The sequence below is a fragment of the Ceratotherium simum genome, chromosome 30 (assembly GCF_057802395.1).
Source record: "Ceratotherium simum simum isolate JZ-2026a chromosome 30, ASM5780239v1, whole genome shotgun sequence".
NCBI lineage: Eukaryota > Metazoa > Chordata > Mammalia > Perissodactyla > Rhinocerotidae > Ceratotherium > Ceratotherium simum.
The window spans coordinates 14,320,439-14,342,196 of NC_141929.1; the positions used below are offsets into that span (position 1 = coordinate 14,320,439).

Consider the following 21,758-nt stretch of genomic DNA (forward strand, 5'->3'; position numbering starts at 1 on the left):
CTTTCCAATTCACTCTTCTTTCAGAGAAAACTGAAGAGGGGACAACGAGTTGATTTTTAAGGAAAAGACTCACAGGTCCTCAGATTTACATGTCTTGGGGACTTCAGAGAGCAGGGTCCACAGACCTAGGAGCCTCATGTATAAGGGGAGGGTGTCTGTGAGTTGTCCCCACCCCCTTCATACGTCCCCCCAACATTCTTAGCCATTACTCAGTCACAGCTCCCCACTGACAGATACACCTTCTTTCCACGATCCCACGATCATACACATTTCAGAACAGACGAATGACTATTTAGTTTTTTTGTTCTTTTTAATTCAGAAAGAGAGAGAAAGGGAAAAAATAAAAAATGTTTGTTTAAATAACTATTGCAGAAAAAGAGATGTGGGCTGGATGCTGGGACCTACCTCTTCAGAATGGGGATTTATTAATGGTTTAAACAAAACAAAACAAAAAAGAGGAAAAAAGGAACAAAAAAGAAATAAATTATTCTGCTCAATACTGTTTGGCATGATTGCATTGTTTCTTTCATTTTCTAAACACAACAGCCTCTTCACGAAGCACTGAGAGGAGACTGGCAAGAATGGCTGGTGCTTTGACTCTCTAATGGTGAGGGAGGCCCTGAGAGAAGCATTCCATTAAAGGTCCCCCAAATCACTCCCATTCTTCACTCCTCCTACTTTTGGAATTGGGAAGGAATACACTCAAGCTAAGTTCTCAATATATTAACTTTTAGGGGTGCTCAGTGCCCTGCCTCAACCCTCCTCTAATATACCCCCCTGCTGGTTACTGTTCCCCCAGCCAGCTGCAGGAACTATACCAATGCCCCGAGGCTGCTTGGTGGCTTCAACTCACTAAGAAAACGGGTGGTATTTGTGTTTGTCACTGTCAGGAAGGGGGATCCTTTTAGTGGTTTGGAAGCTTCACAGAAGCCCTTTCCCCCTCCTAAACTTCCCCCACCTTGAAGGGTGAGAATACCATCAGCAGCTTCCTCTAAGGACTTAAGCTGGGTTCAGTCATGCAAGTAGCTTCCAGTTATAACCTGGTTGTTAGCTTCCCAGCCCTTCTAGAGTTGGAAATGGAAAGTGGGTTAGAGGAGGGAGGCAGTAGGTGAGCATGGGAGAAGGGACGAGTGGGCAAGGGAGGAGGCATGCAGGGGGCCAGCTCAGAATTTTAAAAGAATCATTGTTGGTCAGCCAAACCTGGTAAGCTCAGGTTAACTAAATTATGAGCCCAAAGCAAATTCCACCCCCGAGCAAGAGGTTTCCTACTCTTCTTTGGGGTGATGGGTTAAGGAAGAAGGTGCATGCACCAGGGAGCTGGGCTCCCCATCTCCAGCTTTCTTTACCACCTGTTGCTCCCTCTCCTTAGAGCCAGCCAAAGACGTGTGTGGTGTGTGTGCGTGTGTTTGTGAGAGACAGAGAGAGAAGCAGCAGTGCCCCAATCATCCCAGAGCAAGTTCTGATTATTTTCTGAGCAACAAGTAGGCTGGTGAGGAGGCCCAGGGCTTAAGGAGAGACACCGAAAAGGGTGCGGGCGAACAGTAGGGTTAGAGGCCGAGGGTACTTGTGAGTGAGAAGCACCTTACATTTGATGTGACGGGGCTTCCTTGTCCCCTGCCCTGTTCCTTACACTTGTGTCCCAGAGTTAGGCCCTAAGCGAATTCCGCCCCCAAGCAAAGGGTGGATACAGTTCTAGTTTTCTAGTGAGATACCAAATGCCCTGGTCAGAAAGGCCATTCCATAGGGTGGCCGAAGGCGGGGATGGGGAGGAGGGAGGATGAGGGACCCACGCGCCCTCTGGATTCTCACTGCGTTTCTTTGGTGGGTTTACACTCACCCAACTGCGCCTGACAGGTAAAGGGAATGTGGGGTCTAAAACTCTCTCCGAGGCCTGGAGCGGTTTGGGAGGGCGCTAGCTTTTCCTGTGGGGCGAAAGCGCGCCCCCTAAAAACCACCTGAGGGCCCCTCGACCACCCCGAGGCCGCGAGAGACCCCCGGGAAGGGAAAGCAAGCCGCCGCTGCCCCCAGCCTTTCCCATTTCCTCCTCGGCGCCCCCAGCGGGGTCAGGCCAGCAAGCGGCTGAGAATCGCCCCTGCGGAGCATGAGCAAGCTACTTCACCGAGGCCGGAACCAACCCCTACACCACAAGAAGCATGAAATAAAATCCTACCCAAAAGCGGGGGAGGTGGGGGTGGGGATTGAGCGGCTGCCGGCCCGCCCCCAAAGGCCATTGATTGGAGGAGACAGGCCCCAGCGCCGGAAGTTCTCCTTGAGTCGCATGATTGGCTGGGAGAAACAGAGGCTCCGCCCGACTGCAGCGCTGATTGGTGTCAGGCCCGGGCCGGCGCCCAGAGTCCCGTGATTGGCAAGGGACAGCCGCGCTCCCTGGACTGCAGCATGATTGGTCAAGACCGCGGCTGGGCGTCGCTCCCACGCCGAGGCCGCCGCCCCGGGGCTGGCTCCGAGTCCCGGCCGGGCCGGAAGGGTCGAGGCGAGGCCGGGCTCAGTTGCCTCGGTAGACCTCGATCTTGCTGGCCTTGGCCAGCATGTCGATGATGTGTGCCTCGAAGTCGGCGTCGTGCACGCCCGTCTTCCGGAACTCGCCTGCGTATCGGTTATTCTCCCAGTAGTGGTGCCAGTTGCCCCGGCTGTCGGCCCCGAACCCGTACACGTTCACCTGCAGGGGAGGGCGGTGCAGGTCACCCCACGGCAGGGACCGGGAGGACAGGGTGCGGGCGGGCCTCGGCTCGTGGTGGGGGAGGAGAAAGGGGCCGCAGCGACCCGACGACAGCTGGGGGGCTGGCAGCTCATCAATTCTGAGGGCGGGGGTGGGGGGGTACCCAAGCCTAGCGCTGAGGACACTGACCAGAGGGAGACGCTGCTCTCTTCCGTTTCTCCTTCCATCCTTATGAAAACATCAAGAATGCCTCAGTTTGGGGCTATGCTATGACAGTTCTGCAACATTTGCTAACTTCCTCTTTTTTTGTATGAGGAAGATCAGCCCTGAACTAACATCCACGCCAATCCTCCTCTTTTTGCTGAGGAAGACTGGCCCTGGGCTAACACCTGTGCCCATCTTCCTCCGCTTTATATGGCACACTGCCACAGCCTGGCTTGACAAGCAGTGCATCAGTGCCCGCTGGGATCCGAACCCCGGCCTCTGAGCGTGCGCACTTAACCGCTCCGCCACCGGGCCGGCCCCATTTTTTCCTTTTTTAATGGAGCACTTCCATTTGAAAGCTGGTCAAATACCCAATACCATACACTGAAGAATCTACTGGCAAAAGTGGGTGTGCTGGGCGTCAGCACTGCCGTGTACGGCCCAGTAGCCCCGCCTGCTAGGGAGATGCGGCTCTTTGAACGACTGACTAACCTCCATTTTTAACACACAGAGTAGGCCTGGGGCTGGAAGCTGTGGGACACTACCATCCCAGTGGAACTTAATTACATTGTTTCCATTCTATTCATGATTATGGTTATTTTTTCTTTCTGGCAAGTAATATCAATTATGGTAGTAGTATTCTATTTCCTTTTTAAATAAATTTAATTTTTCAATGAAGTGATTTCAGATTTGGTAAAATCATGAAAGTAGTAAGTTTGAGAAGTGCAGATCTATACTTTATAGCCTAGAAATGGGGGGAATCAAAGCCACTTGGATTCTGCCTATAAAAGCACATTCCTCTTGAGGCACTGCTAAGCCCTGAGAAGGGCTGACTCCCTCTATGCCATGAGCCCCGCTATTTTACCCCCAGACTGGGCTCCTCACCTCATCACACACATGCAGGGCAAAGAAGAGCACCAGCATCCCTGTGGAAGGGTACCGCCCATGATGCTCTGTCCACCGGTCATGGATGTACTTGAAGAAGGCTGGGTTATAGATCTGGACCTGGGAGGAGAAAAGGTAACAGACACATGAGGGGCTTTTGGGGCCTGGAGACTCAGGCCAGGCTCTGAGTAGCTTCTGCCAGTTCCTCCATGCTTGCCAGTGGATGTGTTCCTCTGTGTTCCCTGGTTCCTGCTGCCTCTGGGGGCGGGGGGGTGAGGCATACCAGCAGATGAGGACTCTGAAGGTTCTGGAAGTGCGCTGGGGGACACCTGAGCCACAGGACCAGGCACACCATGAGTCAGGTCTGTACTGTTTCCATTGAGGTGGGGATGAATGAGGAGGAGGAGGAAGGAGCTTACCTTTTCTTTGTCCACTCGAAGGAAGGACTTCACTGGGGCATAGGTGCTGCAAGCAGAAAGAAAAATAACATTGAGATGGCCCTGTGGGACCCAGAGATGCCTTTCCTCCTACTCAGGCCTGAGTAGGCTCCCTTGCTTCCAGACTGCTCTCCCATAGCACATCACTGCATACACCTTGCTCAGAAAACTTCAATGGCTCCCCGTGTTCTTCAGGATAAAATAAGATGTTTTAGACAAGCTTGGGGGCCTTCTACAATCCAGCCCCAACTTTTCAAGATTTTTTTTTTTTTTTTTTAAGATTTTATTTATTTTATTTTTTGCCCCCAAAGCCCCAGTAGATAGTTGTATGCCATAGCTGCACACCCTTCTAGTTGCTGTATGTGGGACTCGGCCTCAGGATGGACAGAGAAGTGGTGCCTCGATGCGCATCCGGGATCCGAACCCGGGCCGCCAGCATCGCAGCGCGCGCACTTAACCACCAAGCCACAGGGCCGGCCCCAGCCCCAACTTTTCTTCCCACAACTCTCTGCTGTGAACTCTCCACTTGCGTTCGCCAATCATCTCACACCCACCACGTTTGTGCTCTGACCTCTGCCCACAATGACCCTCTCACTACTCTCCCCACGTTTGGCACAAATCCCGCCTTCCCTATTAGCGAGCCACAGCACCTGAAACCTACACTCCCTTTTCTAAGTATCTATGGGACTTAAACTCTACAGCATTTACTTTAGCCCTTATGTCTCCCAAACATAAAGTAAGATAAAGTCATGAAACTGTAACTTATATTTCTGTGTTTAAAAAATACACAGTGATGGGCCGGCCCCGTGGCTTGGCGGTTAAGTGCACGCACTCCGCTGCTGGTGGCCCGGGTTTGGATCCCGGGCACGCACCGAGGCACCGCTTCTCCGGCCATGCTGAGGCTGAGTCCCATGTACAGCAACTAGAAGGATATGCAGCTATGACATACAACTATCTACTGGGGCTTTGGGGGGAAGAAAAATAAAATCTTAAAAAAAAAAAAATCTTTAAAAAAAATACACAGTGACAACAGGCAAAAGATGGAAACAACCCAACTGTCAATTGATGGATGAATGGATAAACAAAACATGGTATATCCATATAATGGAATACTATTCAGCCTTTAAAAAGAATGAAATCCTGATACATCCTACAACACGAATGAACCCTGAAAACATTATGCTAAGTAAAATTAGCCAGAAGCAAAAGGACAAACACTGTATGATTCCACTTACATGAAGTACCTAAAATAGTCAAATCATAGAGACAGAAAGAATGGTGGTGATATTATCAGGGGCTGGGGGCAGGGGGGAATGGGGAGTTACTGTTTAACGGGTACAGAGTTTCCACTTGAGATGATGAACAAGTTCTAGAGATGGATAGCGGTGATGTTTGCACAACAATGTAAACATACTTAATGCTACTGAACTGTGTGGTAAAAATGGTATATTTTATGTTATGTATATTTTACCACACACAACATGGTGAGACAGAGCAGATTCGTGGTTGCCTAGGGCTGGGGGATGGAGGTGGAGAGAGTAGGGGTGATGGCTAAGGGGTACAGGTGTATCTCTAGATCTTTATCTTTAAAGATCTTCACCTTTAGAAAATGAAAGTGTTCTAAAATTAATTGTGGTGATGGTTACACAACTCTCTGAACTGTACACTTTAAATGTGTGAATTGTATGGTATGTGAATTATATCTCAACAAAGTTTTAAAAAAACACTTGGTGAATTGAATTTCCTGAGGTTCCTAGTTGTGACTGGGTACCTGCTTCCAAAGAAAGTTCTCAGAAGGCAGAGCTCCCACAGTCAGGAGCCACTTCCTGGAAAGGAGACCAAAACTAGATTGTCCTTTCCTCACCTTTCCACCATCAGGATGCTGGCTGTCACCATGCAGGAAGTGACACAGAACAAGTTTTGGCCTCAGTTAACCCACCATTTTGGGCCCTCCCTACTATTGCTTCTCTCCTCATCAGCCCCTCTTGGCCAAAATATTCAATTAAAGGAATTCTAAGATCCAGTCCCTAGGAAGACTCCTCCCAAGGTGGTCCTGTCACCCATATTCCACTTCAAGTCAGCAGAGCAGCTCACAATCGGATCTGCCCCGTGGACAGGGCACTGGTGATCCACAGTAGGTCCAGGGCTTTGAAGGGCACCAACACGAAGCTGACGTTGGCGGGCAGGTTCTTGGCACTCTCAGGGTACATGAAATGGTGGGTGGTTCGGCTGCCAACATCCTGCTCAAAGCCCACGGTTGGTGCCTGATTCATCCTGCAGGGACAAGAGGGTGACATGAGAAGAAACTGCCCTGGAAACTGGTACAAGATTTTTTGAGGACAATTTGGTGCTGGCCATCAAAAATGTACATGGGGGTACACTTTGAGCCAGCAATTCCATTTGTAGAAATCTGTCCTATAAAAATGGTTGCATAAGTGTGCAAAGACATGTGTACAAGGATATTCACTGTAGTATTATTTATAATAGTGAAAAGGAGAATCAATTAAACAATAAAGCACTGGTTAATAACGTTTTGGCACATTCATATAATGGAGTATCATGTCGCCATCAGAATGAACGAAGTAGATTATGTGTGCTGGTAACAAATAAATCCAAGAGCTAGGCTATTTGGTGAAAAAACCAAGTGGTATGAGGTATCCCACTTCTTTCATTTCAATATGTATCTTTGGAATACCTACTATGTGCAGCAGGAGGGAATTACAACACAGAAAAGGAAAACTTAAAACTAGATAGCATGATAACATTTTTTGTAAAAAAAAAAAAAAAAAAAAGGAAGGAAAAAGGAGAGGGAGAGAGAGAGAGAGGAAGAGAGGAAGGGAGGGAGGGAGGGTGGGAGGGAGGCATTCAGCCAGCCCCAGCCACCCTGTCCCTGTACTTTAAGTTCTTGTCCGCCTTCCCACTCCAAGGCCAAGAGTGATGCCCCAAGTTCTGGCAGTGCCCACCCTCGGCTGTACCCTGGTGACGTGCAGTGTGGGTCTGTCTCTCCTGCGCTGTCAAGGAAGAACCTGGAAACCCGGTGCAGGCTCCCCAACCCCCTGGGTGCAAGAAGCCAAGAAGGCTTCTACTTCTTTTCAATTGGTGCAAAACATCAATAAAATCAAAGCTCCCTTTTTTGGTGGGCATCTTAAAAACAGGTGATCCAGCTTTAAACACAAACCTGTTGGTCTTTTCTGCTGTGACCGTTTATGATAACATTCCTGTCTTATGTGGACCACCTTGCAGAATCATGACCACCCAGGTGGGTGACTGTAAACTGGACCTCCACTGGGGACACAGGGATCTGGGAGAGAGGGAGCAAAGTCTCCACGTGCTCTCCCAGCTTTTTACGCTAGTTCTGTAAAACCAGTGCAAACGTTCCCTGTCCTTCAAGTGGCCAGCACCACAGAGCTGGGTGGGTGAAGACCTCTTGTGTCACAGGGGCTTCCACACTGCCTTCTTCCTGCCCGTCTCCCATTGATGGCATGATGTGGTAAGAGCGTGTCCAGGATATCCCACCACTGCCAGTCACAATGCCATGCCTCCTTGCCTCTCAGGTTCCCTTCCCTTGAGGGACTGAAGGGTGCTTTGAGCTGGAAGGCTATAAAGCCTGATTTGGAACTAGAAAATGAGTCTTCATCCTTAGCCACCTCAGTTCTAGTCTAGTTCAAGTAGAAGCCTAGAATCTTCCCTGCAGGACCAACTGTGCTCTGGCCCCCAAACAGGGATCCAGATCCTGCCTGCCTCCCCCAAATCCATTTCTTTAGATTAACTGCCCCTCTGCCTCCCGTCCAGGTGTTCCTCTGATCTCCTGGTTTTTAGGGTTCAGAGACATTGTCTCCTGGAGGAGCCAAGAAGTATCTTTTCCCATCCATTAATAACAGTTTTCTGGGGCTGCTACAGCTTCACACTTAGCATTGGTGTCCTATGGTCACCAGAGCCACAGTCTGGATCTGCCTTCTGCCACATCAGCCCTGGGGTCTGTGAGGAACAGAGCAGGTTGGAGAGGAAGCCTTAACATAGATGGTGTTTCTCAGCTGCTTGGGTTATGGAAGGGGGTAGCAGGAGATGGAAGACTTGGGATGGTGACACTCAAGTTGGCTAGGGCCTGGGCTGGGCAGGAGCTGGGGTCAAGGTTCACTCTCGTGAGGACCCAAGAAACAAACCTCATCTCACCTGAGATGGAGAGGCCAAGGTGGTCCTGCAGATCAAAGGGCTGCAGCTGCCCCAGGTTAGCCTCTGAAGACACCCACACCCCCACCCCCACCCCGCCGTCTGCCTTTTCCACTGAATCAGCAGCCAGAGCTTTCATGAAGTCCCTTCTTAGACCTGTCAGCCAGGATCACTGCCTCCCGCTCTTCAGTCGGCCCTGCTGCAGAGCCTCCACCTCCCTCAGGTCCCTCCTGCTTGCTAGGCAAGCACTAGCTTTCAAAGTCTGGGAATGCATGGAGTAAGAGGTCCAAAGAGATGTTTCAGAGCCTCCAAGGCAAAGGGAAGGAATGTGGCATACTTTTGGGGACAAGATTTTGCTTCAAGGCTCTGATTCATCCTGGAGAAGCCACTCCCTGGAAAGGGGCGAAAAGCAGGATGGAGAGGATCAGCTGGGTCTCCATGACTTGGGGGAAAAGTATTCTAGAATTCTATCTGTCCCTGGCTGCTTTCAGCTGCCAAAGAAGCACCTGGGGCAGAGGCACAAGCAAGGTTGACGTGCATTGACACTTAGGGTTTGACATCTGGTCGCCTAATCTCTTTCGTTATTCATATATTTATGGTGAGCCTACAATCTGCCAGATGCTGTTCTAGGAGTTATGGATGTATCTGCTGGCCAGCAGAAGCAGGACCAGCTCAACTCCATTTGGAGTTGTCAGCAGGGCTCAGAAGACATATAGCAGGAGGAGGAAGCTGGTTAGGGGGGAGGCGGGTAGAGCCATCATCTCACTGTAACTTAGCTCAGTCCTCCCAGTGAGGTCTTATGTTGGTCCTGCTTCTAGAAAGGGAGGCCTCCCCACTGGTTCCAAACCAAGATACTGCTTATAAACAGAGTCACTTCCACTGCCATCTGGCTCCTTATACAGATCAGCAAAAAGCCAATTACCATATGGGTTACACCTTCCACAAAGCCATTCTGAGGCCCACTCCAAAATACCACATCTCCTAGCTGGTCCCTGTGAGGGGATGTCTGTGAATTCCTCTGCAGCCTGGCCTGACCAGGTATCGCCCATGTGTCATAGAGGCCAAGCCTTTTTGTCTGCTGTGCTTCTAGCCTGGAGCTTCCCAAGCAGCACCAAGGTGTATAATGCAAGCTCCCACTAGGTGCAGGTGGCAGGGCAGGGGAGGCAGGAGCTTTCTGCACTCGAGAGCATTTCCCTGGGCTTCCCAAGTTTCCCAAGCCTGCACTGAAGTGATGAACACCTCACTCCCCAATCTCAGCCACTGTCTCTGGGTGGAGAGAGGCCCCTCTCCAGCTCCCAGCTTGCCTCCCTCGCATTCTGGGTGCCAGCACTTGGACGATAGGGAGAATCTCAGGTGGCTCTGGGTTCCTGGATGGGGCCTAGCATCCCCCTTTCTCCCCCACCCCCCACTATTCTCAACATGAGAAAGGTTTTGTAAGGAATGTTGAAAGCCTCAGAGACATATTGCTGCCTTGGTGTTGCTATGGAGACAGCAACAGTTTCTAAGACAAAGCCCTTCCTTCTGCCTCCTGGGAAACCTGGTCTGTCTATAATGCTCATCCTAAGAGATGCTTAGTGAAAACTGGGCATTTTCAGTATCTTTATTGTTAAGGCTCTTCCTCCACCAAGGAGTGAGATAGAAGGATCTCCATTTCCTGTCCTCAAGTCTAGGGAGAAAGTCAGAAAACAGAGGTTCCGGAGCACAGTGAGCAGCCCTGTACAAGTCTACCCTCTAGTCCCTGTTCACCTCCAGGCTCCTTGCTCTGTGTCTGTGTATGGAATGAATGCCCTCCCAACCCTTCTCTTTTCCTCAAGACTGGCCACGGATGTCTGTTGAATAAATGAACCCCTACATAACTAAACCTTATGAGATAAAGGTGAGGGACAGCAGCTCAGAGCAAGCACCAGACAGCTCCCTTTCCTGCCCAAGACTTCCGTCTTCTCTGAGTCTGCCAGAAGGAATCACCTGTGGCTATTAAGCAAGACGCTAGTTTGGGGCCCTCATTCCTGGCCCAACTGCTGAGGGGACTAGGCAGGTGGAAGGGCCTCTGCTGGGAGTCTTCACTAGACATCAGCCAGGAGTCTAGTTTCAGCTCTTTTCAGAGGAATTCGGAGTTGGAAACTGAGTGCAGGCCTCAAGCAAAGTTTAGAACAAGAATTTTGCCTCCCCATTTACCCCAACAAACAAAAGCAAGAGACTTGAGCCTGTCACAGAAGGTTTTGGGTGTCAAGGACCCAAGGCACCCCCAGCAGCTGGCATCTCCTATGCTGCCAGACAAGGCCAAGGTGGCCAGTCCTCCCTCCTGGAGGCTTATCTGGGGCCCACCCTTGGGCTCACCTCATGACGAAGTTGTGTCCGTCCACATCCGGTCCGTAGCCCGAGCCCCGCAGGTTGCCTGAGTTCCCCACCACAGCACAGCGCCGGCACTGGTGGGGGTCCCGGAAACGGTAGGGGTTCTCGCCTGGTACTATCTGGAACAGCTTCTCCAGCACCTCGTTGGTATTGTGTGACTTGAACTGGGGCTGCAGCATCTGTAGAGGGGAGGGGAGGGGCGGGGGTGTGAGCAGAGAGCGACTCCCACCTGCCTCCCTCTCTGCCCTCATCCTCCAGCGTCCAAGCTACACATGCCTCCTAACCAGGCTGTCAGGGAGCAGGAATTCTCTCTGAGCAGTGAGGACCCTCCCCTCTCTCAACAACAGCGAAGTCTCCCTTCTGAGACGGTGTCCTGCTAGTCAGGAGCTGCTCTGATGCACTCAAGGGGGCTCAGCGGGCAAGGCGCTATTCAACACATTCTCCAGGGATCTGCAGGCCTGTGCCATGAAGCAGAGAAACTTCCTGAGCTCATCATGCTTGAAGAGGCCCCTGCTCTGCTGCCTTCTCAGGGCAGCTCTGAGTCACATAAAGAGTCATTCTGGGGTGCAGTTAATGTGGAGAGCTCCACCAAGCTTCAGGGGCTCATTCCCAATCAGCGTATGGGTGCACTCCTGGGACTCAGCCTGAGGGCTTGGGGTTACAGAAGCTGCACCACGGGGTACCTGGAGCCACACCCTCAGCACTCAGGGAAAGGCAGAGAGAGACAGAAATTCTTTCAAATCAGAATGGCTGGAACAAAATTGGTCACCTGCACCTCCTACCACCAGTGACTGTGAAAGACCAAGAAATGAGGCTGGGGCAGCACTCAAACACCTATGGCGCCAGAAAGTAACACACAGGAGTGAAGCAACGAGCCCAGAAGGACCAAATTTTCCAGTTTTTCAAGAGAAGATGAAAATATGAATTTCAGGTGAAATATCCTGATTCCTAAATGTTGGTAACTAATGCAAATATTTTAAAAACATTGAGGGTGTTAGACTTGGCCCATGGACCACCAGCCAGTAAGGTAGAAACTAGGGCTTTCAAAAGCTCTGTGGTCTGAGCGGAACCACCACAGGTTTATAGCTAAGCAGGAGCTACTCAGGGGACAGAATACGTGGAGGGGATTGGGTAGGCCTGTTTCTCTGCCTCTTCTCTGAACACAGAATGGGCCCCTAAGAACAAGAACACAAACTCAGTGTGGAGAGGAAGCTCAGCTCTGAGACAAGAATTTCTAAGTTAATGGCAAAAGGGGATGACTGTGGGTTGCAGCAGAGAAGTGGCTTCTGCTGCATCTCGGCCGAGAAACATGCTTGGTGCTTCAACAGCCTTGAGTTCCATCCTTGTGGGCAGGAGGCCTCACCTGCCCATGGGTCTACACCTGCCCAGAGTCCTGTTCTGGCCCTAGGTGGCCACCACTGAAGCCTTGGATAAGCCCTGTGCACTCTCTGAACCTTGATTTTCCCATAAAATGAAGGCTGTGACCATGAGCAACAGGCAGGACCCTTCAAGGGCTCCAGGCTCTCACGGGAAGGGCCTATGGGGCTCCTGGTGACCTCTGCTCTGTGGAATCCCTCATCCTTAGAAACTCTGACAGTCTAGGCCAGGAAGCAGGATCTGAGTTGTTCTATAAGCCTGATCACATGAGCTCATCCTCACAGCTTCCCTGAATGTGAGAAAAAGGGGGAGTCATCATCCTCCCCATTTGCCAGCTGGGGAAACCGAGGACCATGAGCTGCCTCCCAAGTTCCCAGTGGGGAATGCAGGTAGCCTGCAGGCCCCTGGGTTAAGTAGTGATGCTGCTTTACCCCTGACACATGTGGCAACCAGATGGCTCTGGCAGAGCCTGGAGAGTAACCCTCCAGAGACAACAGGGACAAAGTGAAGGGAGTTAAAAGCAGCAGAGAGGTGACAGAATTGAGAGGAGCACGGAGGCTTGGGTACATGTGTTCCTTCATCCCCTTCCCTTCACCGCCCTTATCACCCAGAGAAGTTGACAATGGTTTCTTTCTTTTCTCTTTTTTTTTCCTGTGAGGAAGACTAGCCCTGAGCTAACATCCGATGCCAATCCTCCTCTTTTTGCTGAGGAAGACCTGCCCTAGGCTAACATCTGTGCCCATCTTCCTCTACTTTATATGGGACGCCGCCACAGCATGGCTTGACAAGTGGTGCGGTGGTGTGCGCTCGGGATCCAAACCCGCGAACCCCGGGCCGCAGAAGTGGAGTGCACGCACTTAACTGCTGCGCCACCGGGCCGGCCCGACAATGCTTTCTTATCCCAACCCAGAAGAAAATCTTTTCCAACATCGTAAAGAACCAAGTGAGTGGCCCTCATGGTGTTTAAAATTATTTTGAGCCAACATTTACAAATTAGGATATTTAGCAAAAAATTCTGAACTTCCAGGTTCTCTTAAAGGGTCACAAGATCCAGCAGTGACGGGGTCACACCCCTGCAGGGCAACAATTGCTGGAGCTGATGGTGGCTGCCTCTTGTACAAAGGACAGGCCCTCTCTCTGTTGCCATGGTCCTCGCTTCTCACCGTCTTCTCCCTTGGGACCTGTTTCTCCTGTCTATGTTACCTCCCTGGCCCAGTAGGCATTTCTGGTCTATGCTTGGCCCCTACAGGGACTAGGATGTATTAGTTTTCTCTCCTAGGCCAAAGCTCACTCTGCCCTTTAGAATCTGTGATCCTAGTAGATGGTTCTAGTCAAATGGACCTCACACTTTGTCAAGGCTCTGAGAGCCAGAAGACAGACAGCCCAAATCCAAGAATGGGTTCTAAGAGTGACTCCCAAACAGGGGGGACAGACCCCTGGAGAGGGGGCAGCAGAACGGAGGCAGAAGGGGCCACGGCTCTCTCACCATCCACCACCTCTGGACATCCGGAGGCAGATCCATGTTCTCTCGAGTCCAGACAGGGGAAATGTTGCTGTTGAAGTGGCTATCAAACCAGTCAGAAGCACCGGCGTCACCCATGCAACGGCGGCAGGCACAGCTCTTGCCAGCAAGCCCCTCTTTGCTGAGGCGCTGCAGGCCGGTATAGCCAGGCACCAGCTTCACCCGGTGCGTCCCGCCCAGGGCCCCCGAGTCCAGGTAGGGCAGGGTGGTCATGCTGTGGTGGGAGTAGGTGAAGAGCAGGGACATGATGAACACCAGCAGGAAGGCCACGGAGAGGAACCATACCCGCAGAGAGCACTTCATGGCTCAGCGCCCCAGGGGGCTGGACCACCAGCCTGGAGGGCAGGAGGGTGTCACCGTGGCCACTCCTTTCCCAGCCTGTTGACGGGCCAGCCACGGTGCCTGCCTGTTCTGGCACCAAGTGCAAAGGGCATAGGGGCACGTGCCAAGAAGGGGAGAGCAGGGGTCCCACACCACACCCTCCTTCAACGTAAGGAGAACGCACGTTGGCAGGAATGGCTCCTCTGTCCCTGAGCCACACAGGCCCCTGCTTACGGCTTCATCAGGTCTTTCTGTCACTAGCTGGGCCACAGAGGCTCTGCTTTTCCCGCCGCCCCGGCGAAGGGTAGGTCAGTCCATCCCAGCCCTCTAGTCCCTTGGGGTTGTTGGCTACCAGCTCTGGGAGCCCACCTCTTTAGCAGCTTGAAATGGTCCAGTCTGGAGCATTCGGGGTCCTTGTGGTTCATGAGCAGACGGCGAGGCAGCCCCTCGTCCCCAGCAGGGGGGAAGCCTTCGAACCCCGATCACAACAGAGAGCACATGGGCTTCAAGCGGCCTGGATGCCATGCAAGAGTTGGCCCCACCTCCGTTGGCCCTCCTGGCCCAACCCCTCTGCCAGGGGAGAGAACCAGGCCCCAATCCTGAGAGAAGAAACCCAGGCAGCTCCGTGGGTGTCAGAAAACTCTGCTGCAGAGACCAAGATCCTCCTTGCGTTAAGTTCTGCCCTTCCACTTCCCATCCGAGGTGCTGGTCCCTTCTCCCGAGGGTCACAGCTCCAACTGTAGTTGCATAGGGGATCACAGAGCTCCTGCCCCTGCTGTGAGGTCCTCTGGGGCCTGAGAACAGCTGCTGCTCAGAGGGGTGCTTCTTTGAATGCTGCCTGGGTCAGCCGAGTGTGTGCCGAGCTCCCTGTCAGGGCTCAGGCCTCCGTCTTGATGCTGCTGGCCTGGGCTCCAAGGCTGCTCTGCCCATCCCCGCTCTCTTGAAGCTGGCTGTCCTGCTGTTACCTTGCACTAGCAGTAATCCCCTGGCAGGTTCCCCGTCACTCGTCAGGCGCCAGGCTGCCACAGCGTGACCCTGAAATTGCAGAGAGGGAAAATAATGTGCAGATAAATTGTACATGCACACACATTCTCCCCCAGCCCCACCCCCAAGCCCCAGAGGGGACAAAGCTGGCGGTAGAGGAGACATTCACTTAACCAAAGTGTGGACAAAAGAAAGGGCTCTCCCCTCTAACTACCCACAGATAGCATCGCTCTCTGTAACTCAAGGCATCAGAGGATGAGATCAGCTGCCCTCATCACTTATTAGCCAGAAGGTAAACAAGGACGAAAAGTGATTTCCCTAGAGTACCTGGCAAGTCGCTGCAAGAACCAGGTTTAAAAAGTTCCTAGTACAGCTATGAGAGGTTAATTTCAGGTGAAACTTAAGAGAAAATGACCCAGAGAAGATCCCAGGGGACCATGGATATGACTCCCCATCCCAGTGCTCTCGTACTCTCTGAGTGCCTGTGAGAAGCCCCTCCGAGGAAGAAGCGGGGCTGGGCCTGGGCCCTGGAATTTGCCCTCTTCTCTCTCGGGTGTGGAGTATAGATGAAGCATTCCTGGGTTAGCTCAGGTGAACCATTAACAATCCTTCCAGCTCTGGTGTCAGGGAAAGAACCCAACTGTGTCAGGACGCAGGGGTGCTGGGCTCAGCACCATCACCAGCCAGCCCTCTGGGCAGTTACCTTCGTCTGTATGTTATGGACGAAATGAATGCCAGGGTCCCTGGGAATGCTGATGGTCTGAGGTCCTGTGCTGCCCTGGCAGGGAAGAGCAGGGAAAAGAGCCACTTGCGGGGCAGTTTGGGGTTCGCCCTAAGGAAAGGAGCCTGAATCCATGCCAGGTGCAAGGGAGCCAGGGTAAAAGTCAGGGACAACGCTGAGAGGAGAGCCCCCGGGACATGGCTCCATGCCACGGCTCCATGCCACGAGGATCACTTAAACCTGGCTGCCTGCCTGTCCCCACCAGCTCCTCTCCAAATCCAGCCAGCTCCAGTTCTGACCTGGCCCCTAAGCCTCACAGCCCCTCACTGAAAGCTCCAGCTCCAGCCCTTCCAGGGGCCTCCGGCTGCTGCCAGCAGCTGCAGAGACAGCCTCCCAGGCTCTGTGTTCAAGAACCTCAGCTGGCCCCTCCATTCGTGGCAGCTCAAATTTCTGGGGCCAAGCCAAACCACAAAGCCATCAGGGAACGGAACTAGCACGTTCCAATAAGGAGGACATTATTCTGGGTGGGGAAACGATGCTCATGGAAGTGAAGGAACTTGCCTAAAGTCACAACGTTGTGAGTGGAGGTGAGATTTGCGTCCACGTCTATCTGGTTCCAAAGCCTGCAACTGGCCAGGGTACAGAATGCAGCACGTGAGCTCCTTCAACTACCCAGGGGCTCAGGGGTGAGAGACAAGGAGACATAGAAGTTGGCTTCCCAGGATCAAGAGGGAAGCTTCGCCCAGCCCACAGGCCTTACCCAGGGCTCCTGGCTCTAATCCATAGGGGGCCCAGCACTGGCTCCAGTGTGCTCCTTCCAATGTTATACTGCATCCATTTTGACAGGCCAGACTCCAGGCATGGACTTGGCTGGATGGTCTGTAAAGCGGAAGCCAAGTCATTGTCTCTTCCAGTTCCCCCTCTGCCATTTCCACAACCAACTCTAAGGAAAAGAACTTAGTTTTGTAGGATCCTGCTCCCAGCATCCAGTGACCTGAGGAAAGCCAGCCATGAGACAAGTGGACCTGGCAGGCGGTGACTTTTCAGGCTGAGCAAGGGATGAGAGTGAGGGACCTCGCTAGGGAGACCTGGTTTCTGGTGAACCTGGACCACTGTGGCCACTGAAGGGGCCTGGGGGCTGGGCAGAAGCTGGTGCAGAAGGCTCCAAAAAAACCATTTCCATCAGAGAAGTCAGTAACTCCTTGGGATTCTAACTCAACAAAGGGGACATCTGAGGTAACCAGCTGCCTTGCTGGGGAGAGGGGAGAGGAAAAGTCCTAGTTTGGACAACATGTTTGGCAAGAGCAGAGAAGTAGAATAACCAGCAAAAGCCCTTGCTTTGCAACCCCACGGCTGGGCTGTTCCTGGAAGCCTGAGCTGCTCAACTTGCGTGGAGGGCAAATGGAGGTGCAGGGAGGGGCTGTTGCTACCTGGGACTAAGAAACATCAGAGGCCCCTAGACACGCACCCCAAATCCTAGAGGTCCCCCAATGCTGACCCATACAAAGTGCTTGCACGCGGCTCACTTCCTTGGTGAACTCCCCATGCCCTCCAGTCACCCACTACCTCGTTCTGCTTCCCCCCTTCACAGCTGCTCTGATCATCCACGTTAAGCCCATGCATACCCCAGTACAAAAAAGTTGGGGTGAGCGTGCACACTTAGCATTGGCCCCCACCTCTGGTGCCAGCAAAGGGAAGTCTTCCTGGGCCACTTGACTGGTGGGGGCTCAGTTAATAGATACTTAACAGGCCAGCACTGGGTCAGGGGGATGGTGGGGGACAGGACACACCTGTCCTGCCCTCATGAAGCTTCCGGTCTAGTGGCAAATAGAAAGGCACAGGGGATTACAAAGTGCAGTGACAGGAAAATTACAGAGAACGAAGCAGGGGAGGGTGTCAGAGAGGAAGGCATGAGGGGCCTGGCCACAGGGGGCTTTGAAGGGATTAGGATTTATTATGAATCTGATGGAGGGTTTTGAGGAGGGATGTGTCATGACCTGATTTATATTTTAAAATAAACCCTTGGAGAGGGCCGGCCCTGCAGCTTAGCGGTTAAGTGCGTGTGCTCCGCTGCTGGCGGCCCAGGTTCGGATCGTGGGCGCGCACTGACGCACTGCTTCTCCAGCCATGCTGAGGCCACGTCCCACATACAGCAACTAGAAGGTTGTGCAGCTATGATATACAACTATCTACTGGGGTTTTGGGGGAAAAAAATAAATAAACCCTTGGAGAAAATTTTTTAAAACTAACACTACCAAGAGTTTAGAGAGCATGTGGAGTATTAACACACCCACACACTCACCATTAGTGGGAAAAAAATAATCATCTTCCAGCGCTTGGAAGACAATTTGACATTACTTAGTAAAGATGGACATGAGTATATCCCAGTGTTTTTCTTTTTTTTAAGACGAATTAGAAACCATCTTTCTCACAAAAAATATGGTGTAGGAACAGAATGAGATACTAGAAAGTTCCTCCAGTGGTCCTGGGCTAATTTATTTTATGACTTCCTATGTGCTGAGACATCCTCAGAGATTGTAAACCTCCTCAGGTTTGGGTGGGAACAAATGGTTTCTTACCGAAAGGTTGAATATTTAGAACAGCTGAATTACAAAGCCAGTGAGTTCAGCCTGCTTATCATATTAAGCAGATTTAAAGATTAAATTGAACTCTGACAAAAGGTTGAATACACTGTTTCATTTTCCCCCAAATTCTCACCTCCACTTGGGCAATCTATTTTTTTCACTGAGGTTTAATTCATATATAATAAAATGCAGAAATCTTTCAATGTAAAGCTTGATGAATTTTTACCTATGTGTACATCTGTGTAACCACCCAGTATAAGAGACAGAGCATTTCCCTTACCCTAGAAAGTTCCCTTGTGCTCCCTCCCAGTCAATATCCACCATTCCACCACTTTTCTGAGTTCTGTCACCGTAGACTAGATTTATTTGCTCTTGAACTTCATATAAACACACATTTGTACTCTTGTGTGTGTCTGGCTTGTTTTGCTCAGCACAATGTTTTGAAGATTCATCCACGTTGTTTGTATCAATAGTTTGTTCTTTTCCATGTTTGGACATCTGAGTTGTTTCCAGGTTTTGGTTGTTATGAATAAAACTGCCCTGAACTTCTTGTACAAGTCCTTTTGTGGACACATAAGTCTCATTTCTCTCGGGTAAACACCTGGGAGTGGAACTACTGGGTCACAGGGTAGGCGTATGTTTAACTTTACCAGAAATTATCAAATAGTTTTCCAAAGTGATTGTAGCATTTTACATTTCCACCGGTAACAAATTTTCACCATTTGTTCCATGTCCTTGATATTTTCTATCATTTTAATTTTAGGCATCCTGGTGGGTATGTAGTAAACTCTAGTATTTCTGCTACCAGGTACATATGAACATGGGTACCAAGACATGTATAAGAATGTTCAAGACAGCACTGGGTAATAGCTGAAAACTGCAAACAACCCAAATGTCTATCAGAATAGAATGGATAAACTGTGGTACACTCATGTCATATAGTAAGAATGAATGAACTCCAGTTTCAGACATCAACAGGCACGAATATGACCCAACAACAATTACATTGAGCAAAAAGAACACATCATGGATGAATGCCTATAGTATGAGTTTTGAAAAGTTCAAAAGTATGCAAAGCTAAGCAAGAAACTGTTTAGGTCTCTATATATAGATGATAAAATAATAGAAAAAAATCAAGGAAACAACTGTAAAATTCAGGAAATTCCTGTGGAGGGTCAGGAAGGTAGATAAGATCAAGCAGGGGCCTACCAAGGCTTCAGGAGTACTGGGTAATGTATTACTCCTTAATCTGGGTGGTGGGTAGAGTATTTTTTATTCTTTAAAGAATATATAGGGCCGGCCCTGTGGCTTGGTGGTTAAGTGCGTGCGCTGCGATGCTGGCGGCCCGGGTTCGGATCCCAGATGCGCATCGAGGCACCACTTCTCTGTCCATCCTGAGGCCGAGTCCCACATACAGCAACTAGAAGGGTGTGCAGCTATGGCATACAACTATCTACTGGGGCTTTGGGGGCAAAAAATAAAATAAATAAAATCTTTAAAAAAAAAAGAATATATATATGATATATACTATTTTGAATGGGTGATGCATTCATAATAAAATCTAATTTTTTTTAGGTTAAAACATTTTTTATTTTTTTTTTTAAAGATTTTATTTATTTTATTTCTCCCCCCAAAGCCCCAGTGGATAGTTGTGTGTCGTAGCTGCACATCCTTCTAGTTGCTGTATGTGGGACTCGGCCTCAGGATGAACGGAGAAGTGGCGCCTCGATGCGCACCCGGGATCCGAACCCGGGCCACCAGCATCGCAGCGCGCGCACTTAACCACCAAGCCACAGGGCCGGCCCTAAAACATTTTTTAGTAAAGAACCACTCTGCCTGCTGTGTAAGACTAGCAGGGAGACCAGAGAGGAGCTACTGCAATATCCCAGGCAGTGGAGATGGTGAGAAGGATTGGATGGAGGGTGGGGGATGGGAAAGGAAGACCAGAATCAAGGAACACAGAGGCTTGTGGTCTGAGCAACCTGGTAGTGGGGGTGCCATTCACTGACACAGAAGAGTCAGGAAAGGAATGGGTTTGGGTGAGAAAAAACAAGAGCTCTGTTTGTGACAGGTTAAATTTGAGATGCCCTTTAGACATCCATGTGGAACTGGCAATAGGCAGTTGGACACACATGTCTGAAGCTCATGGATGAGGTCAGAGCTGGAGGGCTACATCTGAGAGTCACCAGAGCACAACTCATTTTTAAAAACTACAGGACCAGGGGCTGGCCCCGTGGCTTAGCGGTTAAGTGCGCGCGCTCCGCTACTGGTGGCCCAGGTTCAGATCCCGGGCACGCACCGACGCACCACTTCTCCGGCCATGCTGAGGCGGCGTCCCACATACAGTAACTAGCAGGATGTGCAACTACGACATACAACTATCTCCTGGGGCTTTGGGGAGAAAAAGGGGAAAAAAAGGAGGAAGATTAGCAATAGATGTTAGCTCAGGGCCGGTCTTCCTCAGCAAAAAGACGAGGATTGGCATGGATGTTAGCTCAGGGCTGATCTTTCTCACAAAAAAAATAAATTAAATAAATAAATAAATAAAACTACAGGACCAGAAGGAATTATCTAGGGAGGGCCTGATATAGACAAGAGAAGGTGGTCAGTGGTGACTTTCATAGTGGCTGATCAGAGGTATGGTGGGAGTGAAAACCTGACTGGACAAGAAATGGCCAACAAGCAGATGAAAAGATGTGCAATATCACTAGCTATCAGGGAAATACAAATCAAAACCACAATCAGATACCACTTCCCACCCACTGGGATGGCTATAATCAAAAAGACAGATAATAACAAGTGTTAGTGAGGATGTGGAGAAATTGTAATGCTCATACATTGCTGATGGGAACGTGAAATGGTACAGCCACTTTGGAGAACAGTCTGGCAGTTCCTCAAAAGGTTGAACATAGATTTACCATATGACTCAGCAATTCTACTCCTAGGTATAACTCAAGAGAAATGAAAACATATGTCCACACAGAAACATGTACACAAATGATTACAGCAGCATGATTCATGTTAGCCCCAAAGTGGAAACAACTCAAAGTTCCATCAACTGATGAACAAAATGTCATATATCCATACAATAGAATTGTATTCAGCCATAAAAACGAATGAAGTACTGATACATGCTACGACATAGATGAACCTTGAAAACACTGTGCTTTAAGAGAAAGAAGCCAGTCACAAAAGACTACATATGATATGATTCCATTTATATGAAATGTCCAGAATAGGCAAATCCATAAAGTAGATTAGTGGTTGCCTGGGGCTGGGGGTTGGGGCAGATGGGAGTGACTGCTAATGGGTATAGAGTTTCCTTCTGGGGTGATGAAATGTTCTAAAATTGTTTGTAGTGATGGTTGCATAACCATGTGAATAGACTAAAAACCACTGAATTGTACACTTGAAATGGGTGAACTGTATATTTTGTGAATTATATCTCAATAAAGGTGTTACCAAAAAAAAAGGGAAGGGATAAAGTGGAATAGGAGTCAAGTTGGGAAATATTACAGAATGT

General features: G+C 50.3%; 1 protein-coding gene across 7 annotated transcripts in view; it reads right to left on the minus strand.

Moving 5' to 3' along the window:
• Positions 1-291: 291 nt before the first annotated feature.
• ST3GAL2 (ST3 beta-galactoside alpha-2,3-sialyltransferase 2) overlaps positions 292-21,758 on the minus strand; it is a 48,526-nt gene continuing 27,059 nt past the window's right edge. For 3 of the 7 annotated variants that reach the window (XM_004431824.3, XM_087419949.1, XM_087419954.1), the window contains 6 exons: positions 13,589-14,980; positions 10,711-10,904; positions 6,298-6,477; positions 4,186-4,231; positions 3,767-3,886; positions 292-2,677 (listed from right to left, as the gene is read on the minus strand). In XM_004431824.3, the coding sequence (XP_004431881.1) occupies positions 2,504-2,677; positions 3,767-3,886; positions 4,186-4,231; positions 6,298-6,477; positions 10,711-10,904; positions 13,589-13,927 (1,053 nt within the window). In that variant the 5' untranslated portion in view covers positions 13,928-14,980 and the 3' untranslated portion in view covers positions 292-2,503. Of the gene's footprint in view, positions 2,678-3,766; positions 3,887-4,185; positions 4,232-6,297; positions 6,478-10,710; positions 10,905-13,588; positions 14,981-15,632; positions 15,708-16,410; positions 16,530-21,758 lie in introns of all 7 variants that reach the window. The other 4 variants (XM_087419953.1, XM_087419950.1, XM_087419951.1 and 1 more) reach the window with 3 other exon arrangements.